General features: G+C 41.1%; 1 protein-coding gene and 1 long non-coding RNA gene across 3 annotated transcripts in view; both read left to right on the top strand.

Moving 5' to 3' along the window:
- The first annotated feature begins 977 nt into the window (after positions 1-977).
- On the top strand, positions 978-14478 carry LOC122459689. Its single transcript, XR_006280533.1, has 4 exons — positions 978-1254; positions 11837-11932; positions 13265-13443; positions 14254-14478. It is a non-coding gene; the product is annotated as an uncharacterized LOC122459689 (long non-coding RNA).
- An 8940-nt stretch (positions 14479-23418) lies between these two features.
- The window catches only part of SLC16A10 (solute carrier family 16 member 10), a 166170-nt gene continuing 165306 nt past the window's right edge, over positions 23419-24282 (top strand). Inside the window, exon 1 of one of the 2 annotated variants that reach the window (XM_038395398.2) lies at positions 23419-24157. In XM_038395398.2, the coding sequence (XP_038251326.1) occupies positions 23797-24157 (361 nt within the window). In that variant the 5' untranslated portion in view covers positions 23419-23796. The remainder of the gene's footprint in view (positions 24158-24282) is intronic. The other variant, XM_038395397.2, reaches the window with a different exon arrangement.

A 24282-nucleotide genomic window follows, 5' to 3' on the forward strand; every position in this document is an offset into this window, starting at 1 on the left:
TGTCAACTGCTGGAAATGGCCTACCTTGATTATCACTACAAAAGGGTTTTTTCCACCTCTCCTGCTGGTAATAGCTCATCTTAAGTGATCATCCTCCTTACAGTGTGTATGGTAACACCCATTGTTTCATGTTCTCTGTGTATATAAATCTCCCTACTGTGTTTTCCACTGCATGCATCAGATGAAGTGAGCTGTAGCTCACGAAATCTTATGCTCAAATAAATTTGTTAGTTTCTAAGGTGCCACAAGTACTCCTGTTCTTTTTGAGGATACAGACTAATACGGCTGCTACTCTGAAACCAGTTAAGGATGAGAAAACTCTTAGGGGAGATTTTCAAAAACACACATGGCAATTAGGCACCTTTGACTGTTAATGACAGGGAGGTGCCTAACTGCCATTGAAAATCTATCCCCACAGCTAAGATTCCAAGGAGCACTCTGTAAAACCAGTGAATGTCCCAGCTGTGATGTTCTTCATATTTCTACAGCAAAAGTAAGCACAGAATAAAGACCTTTTTAAATAAAACCTTCTCTGTCCATGAGGAAGAAAGTAAAAGGACACTCCCCCCTAACCTTTGCAGGGAAGATATTTATTTTTACATAAGAGTGGGGTGGAATATGGTCTGGGGGTTACTATCAATTCTTAAGTCCATTCTGGTGAAATTTAGTGAGATATGGCCCTTAACCTCAAAGAGCTAATCAGCACAATTTTTGGTGAGGCAGATTATTATAATCCACATTTCACAGATGGGATAGTGAAGGCAAAGGTTAAGTGATTTGACCAAGGCTGTAGAAGGAATTTATGTCAGAGTCAAAACTAGAATGCAGTAGTTGCATGTTCTCAAATGTGTGCTTAGTCCACTAGACTATGCTGATTTATTTGCAGCTTGAGCTACACTAGCTACATAACAGAGGAGCTGGCTAAACTGCCAGCACCTAGCTAGGAGGAGGTTGTAGCAGCAGAGCTGTCTATTGTAGTTCTGTGATCTTTAATCCTCTCAGAAATCTTAGGACCTAAGAACATAATTTTCATAGACCCCTAAATGCAGCCTTGATTGGCAATTAGGGAGATAATAATTAACCAAAGAGATCTTTAGGAAGACTCATGTTTAGTCCCAAGTGTTTATATTTTCAAGGCAAATTTTTAAAAATAAAGTCCTGGAAACTCAAATATGAAAGCTGAGAATCACTTTTATTGTTTGGGACATAGAAGTTCATGGAAACCCATTGTCAGAGGCTTCACAGACCTCCAAGGTAAGCTTCCTTTCCCCCCACCTGTCCCCATTATGTGGCTTCAAGAAGTACAGACCCATCTATTACATATGTTCTACTGTTTTAAAAATTATTTCCTTAGAGAACTCTAGCAATATTTTTACATTTCTGTCTTTGGAATGTGTTAATTCAGGATAGGCATGATATAAATCCTTGAATTTTATGTTAGACATAGTAGAGCTCAGTCTATTGTATAGGGGTATAACTTTTGAAATTATTCCAGTTTCCATTTGGCAATCCTCTTTTGAGTAATCCTCCCTTCTTGTGGCTTGTATTGTAGTTGAAATTATCTTTTCTCTTATTAAGCTTTTTTAATGGACTGTGTTTTCTGCTGCTGTAGGTTTACAAAAGGGACATGTACAAAGCTTATGAATAAGGCTTTGTAAGCTGAATTGAATGTTCTTGTTTAATGAACTTGAATAAAATATTAAGCTGTATTTACTTTAGACTGAGTATAATCAATGGTACTAATTGCATTTAGAATCTGGGTGTGATATATTATGTTTGGAAAGCTAACATTATAGCTTAGAATGATTCTGAAGAAATATTGCTTTTTCCAGTTATGAATAATATTATTTTTTTCATTTAATAGAAATGTATTATTTTAATGGAATAATGGTTATAGACTCATAGATATTAAGGTCAGAAGGGAACATTATGATCATCTAGTCTGACTTCCTGCACAATGCAGGCCACAGAATCTCACCCACCCACTCCTACGAAGAACCTCACCTATGTCTGAGCTATTGAAGTCCTCAAATCGTGGTTTAAAGACTTCAAGGAGCAGAGAATCCTCCAGCAAGTGATCCATGCCCCATGCTACAGAGGAAGGTGAAAAACCCCCAGGGCCTCTTCCAATCTGCCCTGGAGGAAAATTCCTTCCCAACCCCAAATATGGCGATCAGCTGAACCCTAAGCATGTGGACAAGATTCACCAGCCAGATACCGAGGAAAGAATTCTCTGTAGTAACTTAGATCCCACCCCATCTAACATCCCATCACAGGCCACTGGGGCTATTTACCATGAATAGTTGGTCTGGTTTCTCACTATTTTGTTGCTTTTCATTTCTGAACAAAAAAGCTAAGTTATATAGCTTAATTGATAAAAGTATTGAGCAGTAGTTTCAAATAAAGATACCCATATCAGCTAAAAGAAAAATGTTTTTAATGATAGGAAAGGGTGAAAGTAATATGCTCCGTCAGTACATGGGCTGCAAAAGGAAGAAAAGAACTATCTTAAATACTGAATCTTGTTCCTAAAGATGGCCTTATTAGATGAAACTCTCTATACAGGGTAAACACAGCTCTGTAAAAGGAATATACACTGGTGTGTGTGTGTGGGGGGTTATACTAGCAAACAGTAAGTCTTGGGGAAAAGGTATGTTAAATGTTGGTATATAAGGAGAAAAGCTTTTTGTCAAACTTCGGACCGTGTACAATTATGCCAGAATTTGGTCAGAGACATCTGTAGCAGACTTGTAATGAATTCCAGGAGCTAAACTTGAAAGTTTTGTTCTATGAAAAAGTGGAACAGGATAAACTTTTCAACCTGGTGGGTAGAAAAGCTAGTTTCCATATGTCTAATTCAATCAAGAAAGCAAATCAGAGTGCAAAGAAAGGACACACAAACTGTGAATATGTGACTTGAGGAAGGTGGGGGCAATGTTGTTGTTAGAACAAGGGTCTATAATTTAGGAGGTCTAGGTTCCATTCCTGACTTTGCTAGTGTGACTTTGAACAAGACGCCTCACTTTTCTGATATGTTTTCTCCATCTTTAAAATGTGGATGACTATTATCTCTGCACAGCACTTTGGGGTCTTAAAAGGTGCTACGTAGAGGAAATGAAAAGTATCACTGTTGTTATCAGTGTTCTGCATAGAGCACAGTTTCAAAAAACAAAACAAACAAGCAAACAAACAAGAAGACTCTGAGAATAGGCCTTTTAGGCCTTCTCCGTACATCATATCCAATATAAAAAGAAGGGCACAACTGCCCTGTCCTCCGTTTGTTGGTCACCTTAGCGGTCCATGCTACAAAAACTTTGTAGCAACACTGTCTTAAGGCATGTTAGTCCTAAGATCTTGGGGACCCCAGGAGATTTTGAATGTCTATAAACAATTACCCGTATTTATTTGCCACATGAGGAATTTGCCACAAATTTCATGTCTCAGATGAGGTGCTTCACAGCAAGCTTTGTTGCACTTTTAACTTTTGAGTTTTTAATTCCTGTTTGCTTGCCATAGTATATTATAGAAGAATGTCCCCATAGAATTTTAGAATGCAGCTTGTTTTAATAAAATGGGGTTTTTTTGCTCCTGCAGATTCAAATCCCAGTGAGGCTCTTAATGAAAGCAAATGTTCTAGCTCCTTTATGGAATAGTCTATTTAATATAGTCTGAGTCTCCAGTGTGAAGTGCTCATGTGACAAAGTGGCTTGTTGGTTTAGAGTTATGGTTCATTTGTCAGGTGTAAGAAATCTAGATATAGAGAATCCATCTAAGCTCTCTGCCTCAATTGGCTTACTACTGAGGCTTAGTAGGATTCAAAAAAGGATTAGATATTTATATGAATAATAAGAATATCTGCAGTTACATTACGTAGGATTATCATTCATAAGTTATATAAACCTTCTTTCTAAGGACATAACCCCAGACAGTTAGCAGCTGGTTTACAATGAAACTGGAGCTGGTCAGAAAATGCAATTTCTGTTCTGCAGGAAATTCCAACATTTGAAGGTTTGTTTCACTGAATTGAACTGAAAAGCTGAAATTTCCCATGCAATAAAAATTTTGAAAAATGTTGGGACAATCAAAATATTTCATGTTGATAATGTCAAAATATATAAAATATTAATTTTAATACTTTACTATAAGTCAAAACAAAATGAAGGTAAATGATAAAGTTTAAATTAAACATCTGGACTCTTTCCCATTGAAAATATCAATATTGACACTTTCCTGCAAGCTAAAAATTCCCAATAATTCTCTATTCAAAATGCAGTTTTGACCAGCTCTAGATAAAGCTGTTTCAGGGCTGACTGAGTCACCATTGTGACAGAAGCAGTTCTACAGACCAATTGTGAATCACACACCGCAGTTTGAAAATAACGCAACTGCAAGGGATATGGTTCTTGCTTGGTGTGCAAAAGGGCTGTATCTATAGATCATCCTTTCACATAAGTTTTCCTGAACAGTACAGAAAAACGTATTTCATGGCCACCATTTGCAATCTAATCACCATGATCTGACTTTTATAGGTATGAAGTTACATATCTAGGCCATGTATGGCGTAACTTCTGAGAGTTACAACAACCCTATGTTAACCATCAAAACATATGTAAGTATATAGCCAGTAAAAAAGGCAAGAGTTCAATGATGCCTGTTGATGGTACAGGTTGAAAGTGGAAACATGTGGACTGTGAGTGGTAGAGGGGACATGGCTGAGGTTGAAAATGGGTGCTGAAGTGCAGATGTAGTAGGAGTATTGAATAATTAAACTGCTAATTTCCTTCTCTTTCATGGTGTGTCTGTAGTTGGGCTATGCAGTCTGGCAACATTAATTCACATTTTGTGCATGTGTGAATGTATGCATGCACATATGGATTAGAATATTTTACATTTCTCCAGAATTCTGTGCACAACAGCACCTCTCCTATAGAGATAATGAAAATTCTAGAACTGTGGTGCTATCATACTGATTTTGGACTACGACAACAAAATGAAAAGGATGCTTCTTTCCACTGAAAGAATCTGTGGTGATATTTCTGTAGCCTTATAAATGTACATTATGCTTCACAAGCCTGTACAATACATGCTTTGTTTTGAAAAGTTTATGATCTATGTTGATTGAAACAGGATGTGAGTTGTAGCAACAGATAGCTGTGGACAAAAGTAGAACAAGAGTTAAAACAATACAATTATAGGGTTGCTTTGGTATGTGGACATCTTGTTGGTTCCAGATTTTTTTTATTATTCTTTTATTTTATCATTGGGAAAAAAAGCTGGTATTGTAGCCTTGGACAAATCCCTCTTGTGTACCATCTAGTAACATTTCTTTATCTACCCAAGTTAAAGCATTTTTCAACATTTGATAGTTGCCACTGTTTTTACTGTTTCTACAGAAACGTTCACTTAAGTGTCTTAATCTTTCCACTTTGCAGGGCTGAAGATACATTGTTAACAATAAACTGCAGCTTAAATTGTGAAACCGAAAGCTTAGGCCACTTTTTTATCCTTAGTCAACATATTTAGGCTACCTATTGGTTAACCCTGTTACTGGAATCTAAGGACTTGTCTACATTAGAAAATGTTGTTGTGTATAAACAGAACTGAGAATATTCAAGTTAACTGACATGATGACCTTTTGCAGTCAGTTTAGACCAGAACAAGCTGTGTTTAACATCATGTCAGCTAATCTGTGTTCTATAAACACAATAATGTTTTCTAATGTAGACAAGTCCTAACTGAGGCAAAGGGTGTATATGGTAGCTCTTACACATCTGGAAACTTGGGTTCAAACATAATTTAGGTTGCAGTTGAAATGAGTTTACTCTTGCTTCTACGCAGTATTACTGTTGTATATTTCAAAAGTACAAAAGTTAAAGTTAATTTCCAGAAGAGAGAAGCCCAATCAGTTTCCTATGGCGTCCACAAAAAATGAATAAAAAACAACAAAAACCCTGGCAAAATCACAGATCCCAGAAATTATTTTCCTCCTTTCCACTTATTTTACCCACTTCCAGAGCAGAACTGACCAACTTCTATCTTTTTCAGTGTTGATGGTTCAGTTGCTCCGAGTCCCATTGTCTTGCCTCCGTGTTGCACCTGAGGTGGAGAAGAATTTAATGTTTCTTATAAATAATTGCTTATTCCCTCGGCTGAAGTCGTCATCTAAGCTTAACCAGTACAACTAGATACAAAAAACCCCAAAGCAATCTGAGTCAGAAACAACTCCCAGATCCTCCAGCAGATGGCAGTTATTGCTCTTATTTAATTTTATGAAAAGGAAAGAGATTTGTGTAGACAGACTTTAAGCCAGGCGTGGGCAAACTCTTTGGTCTGAGGGCCACATCTGGGTATGGAAATTGTATGGCGAGCCATGAATGCTCACAAAATTGAGGGTTGAGGTGCAGGAGGGGGTGAGGGCTCCAGCTGGGATTGCAGGCACTGGGATGGGGCTGGGGATTAGGAGGTGGGCGTGCAGGAGGGTGCTCTGGGCTGGGACTAAGGGGTTTGAAGGGCAAGAGGGGGATCATGGCTGGGGCAAGAGGTTGGGGTGCAGGCTCTGGGCAGCGCTTACCTCAAGTAGCTCCCAGAAGCAGCGGCATGTTCCCCCTCCAGCTCCTATGCAGAGGTTCAGCCAGGCGGCTCTGTGCACTGCCCCATCTGCAGGCACTGCCCCTGCAGCTCCGATTGGCTGTGGTTCCCAGCCAATGGGAGCTGCAGGGGCAGCATGGGGAGCCCCCTGCCTGCCCCTATGAGCAGGACCTGGTCGGGGGACATGCTGGTGCTTCTGGGACCTGCGCAGAGTGGGGCAAGCCACTGACCCTGCTTCCCGGCTGGAGCACCGGAGCGGGACAAGTCCCAGACCCTGCTTCCCAGCAGGAGCTCAAGGGCCAGATTAAAATGTCTGACAGGCTGGATGCAGCCCCTGGGTCATAGTTTGCCCACTTCTGCTTTAAGCCTAGGAAAAAGTAGTACAGTAGATCAGAATGATTTATGTTTCTTTTAGGTTAAGACACTTCTGAAAATTGAATTCAGTTTCCCTATCATTCCCGAATAGCTGAGGCTTTGAAATAAATATCACTATTTATTAAAGGAAACAATGTTAAAATACTTATAACAAGGTTAAAAGGCCATGATTGAGACTTTCATTCAGTCTTTAACACAACTTGCTATGCTGTGGTACTGCATAGTACACATTGACTATGATCTTGAGCCCTCTTGCAATATGTTATCATTTCTGCTTTGCTTCCTTACACACCCATCACAATGCTGCAGTGTTTATAAAATGTATTGAGTGGCGACATACATCTCCAATGCCTCCTTGAAGGGTCCCAGTATAGTCTTAAACAAAAGCACCTGAAATCAAGATAAATATTGAACTCTTGGGTGTGTGTGAATGTGTCCCATTAACTTCACTGATTTAGAGGGCAGAATTTAACTCCAGAAATAAACATACCACTCAAGCAAAGCAGTATTACACAATTTGTAGTAAACATATGGAATGGATTGCCAGAGAAGACTGCCAAAATGCATGTCCCAGAGAGAGCTAGATTTGTTGTTGAATGAGGGGAATGATTCAAGGATATGGTGAAAAAGCAGTAAAATGGAAATGAGGTGAACCATAAAAGGGATGGCATACTGAGACTTCTTTCTTCAGCATATTTTTTAATTGTTTTTTGCACTTGAGCTGCTATTTAGAGTGTATGGCAATGATGGTGTAAAAGGAATGCTGTGAATGTATATTAAGAATGCTGTGAATTCATATTATAATTTGTGTAGTTGTGAAAATGTGCATAATTTTATTCAACAAGATTTTGTAATCAGTACTGGCTCCATAATGTAGAAATCATAAGGTATGAAAAATTAAGCATGTAAGGGACCCACTTTCAAGTTTCCAACTAAAATGTTTTAAAATAGAATAAAAAGGTGCCTTGTCTGCATGATGGACTAACAACCTCCAGAATTTAATTATATTTTTAATTGATATTTGCTTGATTATCTAGTGATAGCTCCCACTATGTATAGGGAAGTCCACACATCTGGGACTACAACTCAGTCTTTATTGACTGGGCCTCAAAGTATAGTAGCAGATGTGTACATTAGAGGTGAAAAGCTTCTTGCATCACACTCTGGTAACTCTTTTGACTTGAGAGGCATGAATAGGATTGGAAACAAGCTTAATCTTGCTTTGCTTGGCTGGAAGTTTAGTTGGCCCTGGCATGAGACTGAGGGGTGGAGAGAGTAAAGAAGGAAAAGTGGTAGGGATAGGAATGTGGAGTCTTTCCAAGAAGATAGTGTTTTGTAGTTAGGCAATGAATCTCCCAAACTGCTTAAAAGATGTTGTTTTTGTCTTCCTGTCACATCAATATGACCAAACTAATTAAAACAAAATTTCAGACTTGAGAACATGAATCCTAATTATGAATTCCGTTTTGTTTTGTGAATGCAGTTTATTATTGTAACCTTCACTGAGTATTAGAGGGGTTTTTTTGTAGCAGAGGCTTGATACCCCGGTGATAGGCTATATCTGAAAAGCTTTTTCTGACTAATCAAGGGCCATCAACATTGAAGGACTCTTCCTTACTGGAACAATGGGTTTTCTATCAGTGGGACCATTGACTTTGAAGCTGATAGGAGTGAAGTGGAGGGTGGAGCTTATCTGTAGAAAGCCTGAATTCCCCCACATCTTGGAGCACATGGGGAAACATGACAAAGTTGGTTTTTAAAAGGGGTGCTTCTCTAAGCAAGGGATGCCATTCCACTGCCAGAAGCAGGGTAGCCAGGCCAAAAAGGCTGGAAGGGCTGCCTGGCTTAAGTACTCAGACCAAATCCAGAACTCACAGGGCTGGTGAGATCTGATCACATGATTGTATTCAGGAGTTTGTTGTTTTCCACGGATCTGTAACTCTCTTGGACTTTGAGTGAGTTGTTTATGGATAAGAAATTCTTTTGATTTGCTGACACTTTTTCCCTGAGAATGTAACTAGGAAACCAGCGCTCCTACATCCAGGTGGACTCTGGGGGCAAGAGGGACGTGTCTAAGCAACTGAGGACTCAAGCAGGCTGTGGGCTGGTTTTGAGAGACGGGGGGCTAGGAATAGTGATCAGTTGCTACCCAGGCCCAAGGGGCTTAAAATCATGTAGGATGCATTGGTTGGATTCAGTCACAACAGACTGGTGTCTAACCAGAGAGCAGAACTGGGCCAGGTTGTAACAGTTGGAGCTCATAATAAATATCCTTGCGGTCCCACAACAAAACCAGGTTTGACATTTCCTGATATTGCTAAGCAAATAATGGCTTTTTATAAATGAAAACAAAATCAACCCTTTCACGTTGTCCTTGTATTCATAATACATACAAAAAAGAACACTCAAGTTTTAAAGAATACTTCAGAGCTAACCTGCAAAGGATCAATTTTTCTCTGAAAAGTGACTGAAAGTTACATTGTTACATGTAGTTACATATTTGTATCTCAATGGTTCCATATCAAATATGCTCATTTCACAAGTGGAAAAGTTGTTTTTCTAACTGCCAGCCTTGAAATCTCAGTCTGGAAACTGAAAGCCAGGCTGCCTTCTTGGCTCATATATCACCAACAATAAAGATTCTGTAATCAGAACATGGGTAAGAGTTCTGTTAATGATATATGAATCAGAATGAATCAGCAATGCTGACATTAGACAAAAGTGATTTGGAGACGGAATATGTGCAGGGGAGCAGCTCTGTTGAGTAAGGGTAGTCTACAGTGCAGCCAGAGATAGCATGCCTCCCAGCACAGAGAGATAGACTTGCACTAGCTCTGCTCAGGCTAGCATGCTAAAAATAGCAGTGTGGACATTGCAGAATGGGCAGCAGCAAGGGCAAGGTCAGACCCAGAGTTGAGGTGCCAGTGCCACAATATCCACACTGCTATTTTTAGTGCATTAGCTCCAGCAGAACTAGTGTGAGTCTGTCTGCCTGGGTGAGAGGGGCACTCCCAGTTGCAGTGGAGACGTATCTTAAGAGGGTACCATTTTTACTTAAGTCCTGTCTACATTTGACAAACTTGCACCAACATGTAATATATCAATATAGCTACACTGCTACAAAACAGAATGTAAATGGGCTATATGATGTAAAGAGGGGTTTTCACTGGTTCAGCTTAATCCAATGAACTGCCCCAAAATAAGCCCTGTTCTACATCGGTGCAGTATAGTACTTCTATATATGGGTTTATTCTATATTAAGGATCTAGTTACACTGGTGCAAATTACTCTAATGTAGATGGGCCTCAGGGCTTGTCTACATTTGAAAGGTATTCAAAAATTAATGTAGGTTGTGAATAGCTATTCTTGAATAACTGTGTAGAAACTCTTTTAAAATAAGAGTGTCGTTGTCTGATTTTGCTTAATCCACTTCCAAAGTGGATTAAGCTAACTTGGAAAAAGGCACTTTAATTCTGGGATCAGTGTGTCCAGAGGAACTCCATGTGTAGAGAAGCCCTACGTCACTTTACAAAGTAGGACTTATTTTGTAAAGTGAAATCGTGTCGACTCTTTCTATGGGATAATTTTTTTTTAAAAGAGTAGGGGTTTGCCCTAGGGTATTGACTCAAAATGTATTCTCCCACTCCCTCAATCTGTTAGCCATTTTGCAGCCACCCTCCTCCTCCTGGTGGCTGCATCTCATTGTGGCGGCATAGGTATAGTTTATAAAGGGTTTTGAGATTAAAGGTATTACTGCAAAATCATTATCTCCCAATATAGACTTGCCATTATACATAATGGGCCAAATGCGATATCACCTGGTGATAGCAGGTGTGACTCCACTGATTTTGGTAGTTTCATCTGCTTACAGCAATGGTGAATTTGTCTTAACATTATCATTAATATAGTGGGTGCAATTGGATTTTGAGCTAGGAGTGAGAAATGGCCTGATAATGAACAACAGCCTGCTAAAAGAAAAGGAGTACTTGTGGCACCTTAGAGACTAACAAATTTATTTGAGCATAAGCTTTCGTGAGCTACAGCTCACTTCATCGGATGCATTTGGTGGAAAATCTCTGTATTTTCCAACAAATGCATCCGATGAAGTGAGCTGTAGCTCACGAAAGCTTATGCTCAAATAAATTTGTTAGTCTCTAAGGTGCCACAAGTACTCCTTTTCTTTTTGTGAATACAGACTAACACAGCTGCTACTCTAAAACAGCCTGCTATTCTCTGTACACAGTCTCTGGACTTCAACCATTGGCTTTACAGTTCCTAGTGATGTAAATGGCCTTGCCATACAGTAGTAATCTATATTAACGTTTCAAAAAGTATATTTAAAAAAACCTATGAATCCTTTGCTTATCCAGGATAAGTCAGATGTACACTTCTAAGGCTCATTCATGCAGATTATGTGGCTTTGATTTAATATCTGGCTGTTTAATTTGTCACAGCTTGACCACATAGCCTTTCATCTGCAGGATGATACTCTGTGTGGAGGATTACCCAGAAGAATGACTAAGACTTTAAATATGCTACATTGAGAGATTAGAAAAGGGTTGAAAACTAATAAAATCTTTTTAGATGGATATGTTTTTAAACCCTGCTAGACCATGGTGAATTCATATGGGTTCTTTGAAATTATTTTTGATTCCATCCTGACATTTGGGGGTGGAAGGAGAGGAGACTTCATCTTGGTTTCATGTTGTCTTAGATTCTACTATTTTATAAAATACAAAGAGCCACCTAACTTGTCCATAATATTTTATCATGGATGATAATTCAGTTGAAAACTATGGAATACAGTGTTTCCTGTGCCACATCCACCAGGCTCTTATGTTATTATAACTCATAATTTTTTACTGTCTTGCAGGTCATAAATAACTCAGGAGGATCACCATGATGATAAAGCAGATTGCTTTTTAAAGGATAAAGTTAGGATAAAATCATATTTACATTTCCTAGGAGGGTAAGTATAATGAATCAAGACTGTGATTTTCTGGGCATGATCCCAGTTTATTTGCCACTATATAATTATGTGCTCCTTGAGTTAGTGTACATCCTATATTTGTGTGCATGGTATTTTTTTGGCCACTGATAAACTGTTGAATCTGAATGAATGACATCCCAATTTCAACTAGATATGACATTGGGACAGTCCTATTAATCTGGTCCTCTGGGAATCCTTATTATTGAGAATTCTGACAAGAACAATACATTATCTTTCCTAATTGCTATTTCAAGCTCCTTAGACAGGAAAATAGATAATATAGTTAAAGCTACAATTCCTTTTAGAGGTTGGCTAGTGTAAATACGTACTGGATTAACACTTCACTGTTTCTTTACTAATTTATCTTATTTCAATACCTTTGGGAAAGAGTTTCTCTATCGGGTTACTGCCTGTAGTTTTATGAAAGATACACACTTACATTTGAGTCCCAACCTGAATAAGTCTTATGCACATTCTTAACTTTTAAGCAAATGGGACTACTCATGTGCTTAAAGCTAAGCAAGTACATAAATCTCTGTGGAATCAGGGCCTTAGTATGTGATTTGCAGCAAAACATTTTTTTTCCCTGTTGTGTCAAGAGTTCTTTTTCTGAAAAAATCAAGAGCCATTTGACATACAAACCATGGTATAAGTTACAAACAGAATGAAGCATCTCCACATGCTCTTTGCTAATACATGTAAACTATTTCAAAGTAGCTAAGGTAGAATGGAGTGGTTGTAAATAATCTACCAATTGTGATGAGTTCAGATTTTCCACTAAATAAAAATAGTGACATTTGAGGGTAAACTCACTTGGATCACATCATTTTCAGATTCATTTTTAAAATGACTTGGCATACATTTGATTTTTCTCCTGTGGTGTCATATCACGTTTTAAATCAATATTTCAGGCTTAGAGCCAAGAAAAAGGCTGAAAGCTAGACTTACTATAATTAATGGAGAAGGACCACCCTTCTCACACTTTTACATATTTATACATATATTTTTAGAGTAGATTAATGGTATGAAACTCATATCAGCACCAAGATTATATATTACAACCACAAGTTTATAATACATATACTTGATATTTAAATTAGATATAACTGTTATATGTTCATGTACAACTTTGAAGTGTTGGTTGATATATTTAATAACTTTTTAAAATAATTGTTTGTGTTTTTTCAAAAATAACTTTAGTATTTCTTTAACAAATACAAAATCTGTCCAATAACTACTTTGTAGACCCTTGCACATTTTCCACATGAAAGATTTGAGTAACAGTTTTAATATTTGTATTCCCTCATTTAGATATGCACTCATGTTCATCCCTTAAGTAAAACTGCTGATGGTGCTGGAAATTATCTAGTGAAATGAGGCCACTAACATCTGCATAGTCCTTGATTTCAACTTGCAATAGAACTATCTTGCAAAGTGACAAAGAAGAGATGGATACACCATTAAAATAAAGTTTAGTTTAATTTTAAAGAGTGTCATAAATATAAAGGGAAGAGTAAACACCTTTAAAATCCCTCCTGGCCAGAGGAAAAGCCCTTTCACCTGTAAAGGGTTAAGAAGCTAGGTTAACCTCGCTGGCACCTGACCAAAATGACCAATGAGGAGACAAGATACTTTCAAAACTGGAGCGGGGGAGAAACAAAGGGTCTGGGTCTATCGGGGTGAGGCTTTTGCCGGGGACAGAACAGAAATGGAATCTTAAAACTTAGTAAGTAATCTAGCTAGATATGCATTAGATTTTGATTTCTTTAAATGGCTGAGAAAATAAGCTGTGCTGAATAGAATGGATATTTCTGTTTTTATGTCTTTTTGTAATTTAAGGTTTTGCCTAGAGGGATTCTCTATGTTTTGAATCTAATTATCCTGTAGGTATTTACCATCCTGATTTTACAGAGGTGATTCTTTTTACCTTTTCTTCTATTAAAATTCTTCTTTTAAGAAACTGAATGCTTTTTCATTGTTCTTAAGATTCAAGGGTTTGGGTCTGTGGTCACCTATGCAAATTTGTGAGGTTTTTTTTACCAAACCTTCCCCAGGAAGGGGGGTGCAAGGTTTTGGTGAGAATTTTTGGGGGAAAGACATTTCCAAACGGCTCTTTCCTAATAAAAAAGCTGGTTAGACATTTGGTGGTGGCAGCGAAAGTCCAAGGGCAAAAGGTAAAATAGTTTGTACCTTGGGGAAGTTTTAACCTAAGCTGGTAAAAGTAAGCTTAGGAGGTTTTCATGCAGGTCCCCACATCTGTACCCTAGAGTTCAGAGAGGGGAAGGAACCTTGACAAAAAGGAATTAGATATTACCAATAAGCAAAAGAATAAAAACACTGCTGATTATGGCTAGTATTATTAATTTGTCACTTAGGTAGTATCAACAGTGCTAGTAACTCTGTGCTGTTTGGACTTCCTGAGGTGTGAAAGGTCAGCTGGGCAAAGAACCAACATCCACAGACCTAAACAAGGGTTGCACTGGACTGAATTGACAAGCTGGTCCTCTTCTCTGGTGACTGTATTCTTGGTCTCTACACTTTTCCTTTAAAACAAAATTAAGTTTTTTTGTTTTGTTCTTATGGTTGCAAAGATGACCTTCAGAATGTGAAATCTATGTAAATCAATGCAGTGCTATCTAATCAAATCAGACAGCCTGAAACAACCGCTCTGAGAGACATGAACAGCCTCCATTCATCTGAATGAGATGTTAACTTTGACATTTGTCAACATTATAGTTATTTCACTGTGGAGAAAAGGGCTATCATGCTATGATAATCTGTGCAACACATTCAGAGTAGGGTCATGTCATTTTGATGTCACAAGTGAGAAGAGCTTTGGAGACAATAACCACTTTTTTTTTTTCAAGTCTGCCCATGGGTATACAGGTCCACTTGACTGATGTATCTCAGCTTTTTGGAGTCTGGTAAAACAAAGACTTTATACTATCAGAGGCTTGAACAAAAATAGTTGAATATTTCCTTCAGCTTGATTTCTAAATGACTGCAACCAAAAAAGTGGCCTTGTATAATGAAATATTTGTAGGGTAAAGAGTGCTTTTACAGTTAGTACTATTTCCTTCACTGAAGGTCTAGCTCTTAATGGCAGTTAACCATTTCTCAGAGACAGCCCATTGGATCCCATCTACACTAAAGCTACAACAATGTTGGGGAACCTGGTTACAACATAGTTCCATTTTGTAGTAATATAACTGGAACCTTAATCATAAAGCTGCTGTAATTATATATGGGCCTAAAAAAAGGAAAACCTATAGAGCAGGATGGAATTGGGAAGAGAAAGATGCTCCATAAAAATGGAGGAGGAAGAATTATTCTTATCTATCCCAAAACTCACTGGTTGGGCTAGCAGGACATCAGGCTTCCCTCTCCAAAAAGAAAAACAATTTGGGTTTTTGTTTGTGAGAGGGATTCAGGGTCAGGTGGAAGGCCTCCACAGGTCTGGATAAGTAGCTGCCCTTTAGGAAGCTTATTTGAATTGATTCCAAACTCTGAGCCTAAATTAAAACATGCATGGCCCAAAACCTACCCCAAACAACCACCAAAAGGAAGCAAAAATGTTATCTTGCAACTTTGAAAATCTGACTTATTTACTTCAATAGTTTGATGCAGTTCTTGTGCCTCAAGCTACTTCTCAGCAGGAGCTTAGTCTGAAGTACCAGTGACATGTTCCCTCCCACTGTGAGATACATAAACACCATTCACTGAATGAGGCTTTATCTAATGTTGATCTCCACACAGTTGGTGATACCACATGTTTTTGTGCATCAACTGTTATCCTGTGTAATTTAGCTATCTGAGGCCTGGTCTACACGGGGGGTGGGGGTGGGGATTGATCTAAGATATGCAACTTCAGCTACAAAAATAGTATAGCTGAAGTCGACATATCTTAGATCGACTTAAAATCACTTACTTCTCGTCCTCGCGGCGCGGGATCGACAGTCGCAGCTCCCCCGTCAACTCTACTTCCGCCTCTCACCCTGGTGGAGTTCCGGAGTCGACGACAGAGCGATCGGAGATCGATTTATCGCATCTACACTAGACACGATAAATTGATCCCCAATAGATTGATCACTACCAGCCGATCAACACTCTCTATATAAAACGACTTGTCTAAAACCTGCTTTGAAACATCATTTTCTATATATACTTATACTGATATGTAAATATTTACTAAATAATGTATATTAGCTGTTCACTGAAGCTTTTCTAACACCAGTAAGAGATTTCTGCATGTCAAAACTCTCAGATTATAGATCTGTTTTCAAATAGGAAATTTTCAAATGGGAAAATTAGTGAACATTAATAATGGCTTGGCTGGAATTTCAGATGGGTTTGGAGAAATGCATTTACAAGATAAAGTGTTGGTATCCTCATTACAGTATACTTCTTTAAAAAAGAGAGCACACTGTGACGGGTTGGGTCACAGAAACCCCTTTGGGACTGCCACCTGATGTACCTAGACTACCTCTGAGCCTGTTTTCCCTGCCAGCTTGGGACTCCAGTACCTTGCCTTGTCTGAGCCAGACACGTTAGCCTGATGCAAACACAGATCCAAGTCTGAACCAGGTCCCCCACAAGCTGCAGGTTTAACTGAAAACAGCTTAAGAAGTGCTCCTGTCTCCAGCACTCAGATACCCAACTCCCAATGGGGTCCAAACCCCAAATAAAGCTTATACAGGGTAAACTCATAAATTGTCGGCCCTCTATAACACTGATAGAGAGAGATGCACAGCTGTTTGCCCCCCAGGTATTAATACATACTCTGGGGTAATTAATAAGTAAAAAATGATTTTATTAAATAAAAAAGTAGGATTTAAGTGGTTCCAAGTAATAACAGACAGAACAAAGTAAATTACCAAACAAAATAAAATAAAACATGCAAGTCTAAGCCTACTCAAGTAAAAACTAAATGCAGGTAAATCTCACCTTCAGAGATGTTCCAATAAACCTCTTTTACAGACTAGACTTCCTCCTAGTCTGGGTCCAGCAATCCCTCACACCCCTGTAGTCACTGTCCTTTGTTCCAGTTTCTTTCAGGCATTTCCTTTGGGTGGAGAGGCTATCTTTTGTGCCAGCTGAAGATAAAATGGAGGGGTTTTCCCAGGGGCAAATAGAGTCTCTCTCTTGTGGGTAGAAACCCCTCTCTCTCCCTATGTAGAATCCAGCTCCAAAATGGAGTGTTGGAGTCACATGGGCAAATCACATGTCCATGCATGACTCAGTTTTCTAAGGGATGTTCCCAGGAAAGCTCAGATGTGAATTGGCATCTATCAAGGTTCACTGTTAGCCAAGTACTCCCAATTATTAGAATAACCCCTTCACACTATGTTGACCAAATCTGCCTTAGGTGCTTTCTACAGCAAACACTTTAAATACAAGCATAGAGCCAACACTCATAACTTCAGATATAAAAATGATACATGCATTCAAATAGGATGAATACATGCAGAAGAACATAACGTTTGCAAAGATATGTTACATGGCATATCTAGCATAAAACATATTCCAATTATGTCATATTTATACTCATAAGCATATTTCTATAACACATTATGGGGGTGCAACGTCACACCCACATTTTCCTGATTTGATATGGATAAACGGTATGGGCATATATAATATAAAAAACATACTTCATTCTCATGTGGATTCAAGAATATCAAAGTATTTTAAAAAATCAAACCTATCTTACCAAAACATTAAGAAAGATCTAGTTTTAATTTTTTAATTGTTAAAATGTATAAATAAGTAAGTACGTATTAAATCCAATATTATACTTGGTGCTGTGCAAGACACAAAATACAGTCAGTCTGCGCGAAAATGCTTACAATCTAAACAAGACAGACATAGACTAGACAGGATGGACTGTTAAGTCTGGAAGAAGGAAAGACTAAATAGCTATTTTCTTGAGTTACGTGGAAATGAGTATTTTGTAAAATGTGATTTATGCCCATGTTTATAATTTGAGTTTTGTTCATCATATATTGTAATAAACAATTTTGTAGTTTTAATGAGGCATGGTGGTTGAGTGGTTCAGGTGCTTGGCTATAAGCCCAGGTGTCATGGTTTTGAGTCTTGCTCAATATTACGCTGCTTCCAGTCCACCCAGCTGTAAATGGATACCTGATCCATTGGGTTAGGGGAGTGAAAGGCAGTTGGATGTGGAGCTAACTATATAACTCCCTTGCGTACCACTGGCTATGGAAACTGATGTGCCTTAACCATGTCAGCCCAATGATCTAGATTCAGCTTCCGGAGGACTTTGAGTTTTTTTTGTTTTTTTTGTTTAATTTTAGTTCTTCAGGTTGTGGTCTCTTCCCACTCATATTCTCCCTTGGAAAATATCTTTTTATGTTTCAGGTTATCTATTCTCACAAGATTTCCTTTTCTACCTCTCCTTCACTTGGCCTGGTCTACAGGAGGAAATTGTACTGACTGTAACTAAAATGGTTTTTAAATTATTTTAACTTTTTAAATTTTAATTGTCAAAATAGATTTAGTTAAATCAGTACAATTTTCTTCTTTTTTAGACAAGGTAGTTGCCTCTGTCCCTACTACTTAAGGCTGTTCTTTGTAGTGTTTTTGTTCAGCTTTTAATTCCTTTTTCTACCTGCTACTTGGGCTGGATTAACCATGGAGCTAATGGGGCCATTAGCTCCAGGTCTCCACTCAGGCTGGCCTTTCCCCATTCCTGTCTTGTCTGGGTAATCGCATTCATTTTCACTCTTGAAAAAAATGCCTTTTTGATAGCAAGAAAATCAACTGAAACGCCAATATTTTTATTTTGAGTTATTGGAATTACAAAAAGCTTAAAAATGACTGAGATCAAACCTGTCAAAACTCAGTCTGCAAAGTAAATTTGCAGCTGAAGTTGGTGACTGAGAATAATCTAGTTCTAGAAGAGCAAAGCGAGGACCACCTTTCACCAACTTGGGACTGCTAGAGAAATAGCTGAGATCCTCAGACTTGGAAGGAAGGAGTTATTTGATAGTAGCACAATGTATGCAAGAGCAAATGGTACAAAGTTGCCACATAGATCACATTACTAATTCTAGAATGACTTTGTGTCAGATTTTAAGAAAGGGCCTGTATATTCTAACTTCTGACAATATAAATTTTACAGTATTTTAGAATAAGACAAATAGCAGCAGCCCAGTACGGTATTGCAGGGTTGAACAAAACAAATTATTAGAAAGGTACATTTTTAGTATCTTGATGATCATGCTTTTAATATATAGTTTTCTAAAATACACGTTAAAATGATGTTACACTGTTAAACTCAGCAGCTCTTCTTTAGTTAACTGAATCTTGCTTTTGGAAAATCAAATTTGATATCCACCACAATATAGTGAGGAAGGGAAAGCTAGTGATTTGATCCTGATCAGAAGAGCAACTTTAGCTAACCAGTTATTAAAATAACAAACCAAAATAAAAATCACACACACATGGTTTTAGAAGGCCTAATGTGGAAAATATTTATAATTTCTTTTTAAAGAAAAATATGGGTGTAGTCAATGACATTTGTTTAAGGGAATAGAAATATGAAACACCAAAATATAACCAGACAAATGTATTTGATATTCATGTGAAGAAAGCTTGGAAAATGAATTATTTTATTTGAGCACTGTCCACAAATAGAAGAATGTGTTGTGGTCCTTGCCCCAAACTAAACTGAACATGGACAATTCAGTTCATGCAAAGTTCATTTCAGCAAAACACTTAAATTACATGGGTAATCTGACAACCCACATGCTTAAAATTAGGCATATGTTTAAATGCTTTGTAGAACAGGGCCTATATAATCAGCCAGTTTAAAGGCCAATCTAGAATTCTGTCCTCACCCATGTGAAACCTAAAACTGAATTCAAATAAATGGGGGAAATAAGGCTATAATTTGATCCAAAAAGAGGATTTCAAAATGCCCTACTTGTCCTTGCCTCATCTATTCAGTGACAAATTATGTTATGCCTGAGTGAATTTTTTTAGAAGGGAAGTTCTTAAACAGCTTGTATACAAAGATAATAATGCAGATGCCTCTTTTGTATTAGAATTATTTTGAACAGCTTTAAGCCTGCAGTAGTTTTTTCAGTAGAAACTTTAAATTTGTCCCTTCCTGCTACAGGTTTTTCAGATTTTCAAAGTTTGAAAAACAGGACATCACTGTGGCACCCAAGCTGTCAACTATCAGTATCCACAAGGTTTGGTGGGGGAAGAGAGAAGTTGTTATGAAGGTGAGGAAGAAAAGCACTCTTCCTGGTCAACTACATTCGTCCTTTTCAAAATGGACAAATTAGGACACTTTACTGTAAAGGGCAGGTTGGGAGAAAACAGGACATATCTTTCTAGGATTTCTTTATTGTTCTTTCCTGGTCTCAGTCAATCTTTTCAATCTTCTCCATACCTTAATTCACTTACAACTTTAATTCCCTCCACTCATGCAAAACCTTGTCAACCCAACCTGTACACCTTCTGGATCAGATGCCTCCCAAAACCTCTTGCTCTTGACCAGATACCCCCTCCAGGCTCAGAACCCTTCCTGCTTCCACCCCAACCTTGAGATTTGGAAAATCATTCCCCAAGATTAGAATCCTTTCTCTTCCATCTGAATTTGCTGCCTTTAGAATATGAAATCAAGAACCCTTCCCTCACACCTGGACTCCACTCCCTCTCACCAAGTCTCCCATAGTTCAGAGTCACTTCTCTTCCTCCCATCCATGTTTTAGTTAAAGAATAAAGAGCTTAGGCAGCAGACACAGACTGGCTGGATGAAGCTGGGATATTAAAGGGGTTATAATCACTGTTCCCTGTAAGCTGTGTGTGTGTGTTTGCGTGCACACACAAATCCTAAACCCCGCGCACATGGCGAAACACTGCACGCACAAAAATTTGCACAGAAACACAATTTGCACCAAACAAATTTTTTGTGCACATGGCCTGTCAAAGATTAGAAGGAACATTGGTTATAATCTATTTTGAAGGGGCTAATTTGAATTACCATCACAGAAGCCTATATTCCCTGTGCTGCACTTGCCCCCTTTGCTGCCAGCAGCCTACTTGCTGCTAGGCCTCCTGGCAGGGCTTCAGGCCTGCCAAATTATCACACATCTTGCATGAAACTAAGCCCGATCATGTCTCACCACAGATCCCCTCAAATGTCACGCTATAGAATTTTCAGCAGTTTTTTCTATGGGCCATCAGGAGTCACTGTGACAGAGGAACTGCAGGCAGCAAAATGCTGCCTCTTCCACTGGTGCTGCTCCCTCTGCTGAATCCAAGCCAGCATGCTGCCAGAAATGCCAAACCTGTGGAAAAAAAATGGAGAAATTGGGCTAGTTTTTGACTTGTTGCTTGTTTGGCTTGCAGCTTCTTCCTTTTTTTGTTTTGATTGGCTCCCAGCAAGGGGGGACAAGCAGGGGCAAGTTGGGGGTGGGGAGAGTCAGGGGTGCACAGTGCCCACCACAGTCCCAGACTGCATGCCGGGGGGATCTAGTTGCATAGAATGTTGGGATTCTTAAGGATTGGCTTGTTTTGGCCTTGTTTTGAAATGGGATTAATTTGAATTTTGGCTTATGGTGAAAGTTGGGGTGCTTATTTACTGCATGAAAGTTGGCAACTATGCATGCAACAGTTGGAAAGAGGAGCCACAGGCTGATGCAGGAGTGCTTAATATCTGTAGATATGTAAATAGTTAAGATGCCAGTGGATGGCGCTCAAGAATACATACAATAGTTCTTGGGTGTTGTAGGACTGATAAAACTTACTGCGCACTGCAAATGGCATCCAGTAGCAGCTCTTTATTCAGCTACTAACAGAGGCATCTGAAGCCAGCTGCTCCAGCTCCCACCATCAAGGGAGTTTAGTGAGAGAAGAAGTTCCAGGGCCAGGAGGGGAGAGAGACTGGGGTAAGCAGGTAGAGGCAGAGGATGGAGTATAAAGTGTAGGGCCAGGTCTACACTACAAACTTAAATCTGTATAACTATGCTGCTCGGGGCTGCGAAAACTCCACACCCCTGAGCGATGTAGCCTAATCCCCTGTATAGATAGTGCTATGTTGGGGAGAGACCTTCTCCAGTTGACATAACTACTGTATCTCATGGAGCTGAATTAACTACACCGACAGGAGAGCATCTTCACTTAAGCACTGCTGTGGCACCAATGCAGCATTTTAAGTGTAGACCTGCCATAGGTAAGAGTGTGGGGAGCAGAACTGGCAGCAGAGGATGACGGGGAGAAATAGAAGGGATAGGGCTTAAGTGGGGGAAGCCACTGCATTCTCCTAACCTCCCAGAAGAAACCCTCCCCAGGTTCAATCCATCAACCCCCTCCAAGCAACTTCACGTCCTTTTCAGCCCAAACTCTCTCCAGCACTCCCGAACCTCACCATGCTGGCTCTCATGCCCTGCCACCTTTTGTGAGGTACAGGCTTCTGCTCTTTTCTCCCTGACCCCTTCCTGGGAGGAAAGTGGGTGAGGGAAGTGAGGTATAGGAAAATTCCCTGTGTACGAAATAGCGACACATTTGCCCTAAGGAGAACTATAGCATGCCACCCATGAGGTGTCACAATATTTTACGTAAGAGCAGGGGTAGATGGATTTGCTCTGGCCAGACCCAGACTAGGGAAAAGTGCCAGCTGTTATTGTAGGTCAAGGAAGCTGCAGCACCTGCCAAAGAGGGGTGTGTAACAGTAGTAGCAGTTAGCTCCTCGTGTGCAGCAGGTGGTATTGCACCCTGCAGTACAGCAGCAGCCAGGCAGTGTATTGTGGCAGCAGTACACATAGTGTGGCTGACAGCTGGGACCCTAGTGAGGAGTCATAACCCCGCTCTTCAACAGGGAGGGTAAATACCAAGAGGCCGCCCCGTCTGCCCTCTCTCCTGGGCCGTGAAGGAGGCGGGAATCTGGTCGGAAAGGCCAGGGAGGGCCCAGTTAGAGAGGAAGGGAAGCAGCATGGCGGGCAGAGGCGCAACTCGCGGGGACAAGAGGGAGTGTCAGAGCGAAGCACGTGCATGGTCACAGAGGCAGCTGTGGCGCTTCCTTATTTTCTGAGGGGAGTTGTTGGGTTAGTGTCAAGAGGCCCGTGTCCGTGGCGTTGTTGCTGAGATTTTCGCGGCCCAGGGGCGGATACAGCAGGGCACCCTGGGGCGGCGCATCGCCTTTCCCCGGGGAACTCGGGGGGGGGGGGGGGGGCCGAGCAGCCTCCCTCCCGTTAGGCTGCTGGCCTGACTTCTCCCTCCCACCCTGAGGTGAAACCAGCGCCCCGCACGGGACTGGCGGGGGGCGGGCCTCCCTCCTGCTGCGCGCGAGCCGCAACCGTTAACTCTCGACTCCCCCTCCCGCCGCGCGCGCGCGCGCGCCTCGGCCCCGACCACTCAGCCCAGCCGCCGCCGGAGCCTGTGACACGCAGCAGCCCTGCCCCCTCCGTGTCCTGGGAGGGGGCGTGGCCGCCACCCTGCCCCATCCAATCGGAGCCGCGGTGTGCGGGGGGGGGGGGGGATATCCTGCTATCGGACACCCCCTCCGCCGAGAGGTGCCCCTTTAAAATAACCTGGCGAGCCAGGGGCTGGCGTGTGTGAGCGCGGCGTGGGGGAGACGGAGCGGGAGCGGGAGCGGGAGCGGGAGCGGCAGCGGCTTCCGTACCGCCGGGGCTGCACAGTAATAAACGGGCTTCCCGCCCGGTACCGCGGGATGTTCCCAGCCGTTGTGCTGGGCTAGCGGGAGCGCAGCAGCCCCCTCAGGCAGCCAGAGAGAAGCCGCCGCCGCCGCCCCTTCTCTCAGGTGTCTCCGGTCCCCTCGCCCCGGCTGCGTGCGGCTGCGGGAGCCCGCGGAGATGACGCTGAGTGAGAAGCTGGAGACGCAGGGAGTTGGGGGCGCTCCCGACCCTTCTGCTACCCCCTTTCCCAGCCCGGCGCTGCGGGAGCTGCAGGGCGCCCAGGCGGCGGCCGGGGAGCCGAGGCAAGAGAACGGAGAGGGGCGTCCAGGCGGCCAGTCCGCCCTGCTGGTGGAGGGTCCCTCTGCGGGGCCGCAGGGGGCCGAGCCCCCCGAGGGCGGCTGGGGCTGGGTGGTGATGCTGGCCGCCATGTGGTGCAACGGTGCCGTGTTCGGCATCCAGAACTCGTGCGGCGTCCTCTTCGTCTCCATGCTGAGGGAGTTCGGCTCGCAGGACGACAAGCAGCTGGTGTTCAAGACAGGTGAGTGGGGGAGCCCCCCCTGCCCCCGTCTCCGTATCACCGCCGTGCTCCCTCCTCGCTGCGCCCCACCACCGCTGTATGCGAGCCCCTGTGTGCATGCGAGACATCTCTGACAGTCCCCCGGT

This window comes from Dermochelys coriacea, chromosome 3 (genome assembly GCF_009764565.3).
Source record: "Dermochelys coriacea isolate rDerCor1 chromosome 3, rDerCor1.pri.v4, whole genome shotgun sequence".
Lineage (NCBI taxonomy): Eukaryota > Metazoa > Chordata > Testudines > Dermochelyidae > Dermochelys > Dermochelys coriacea.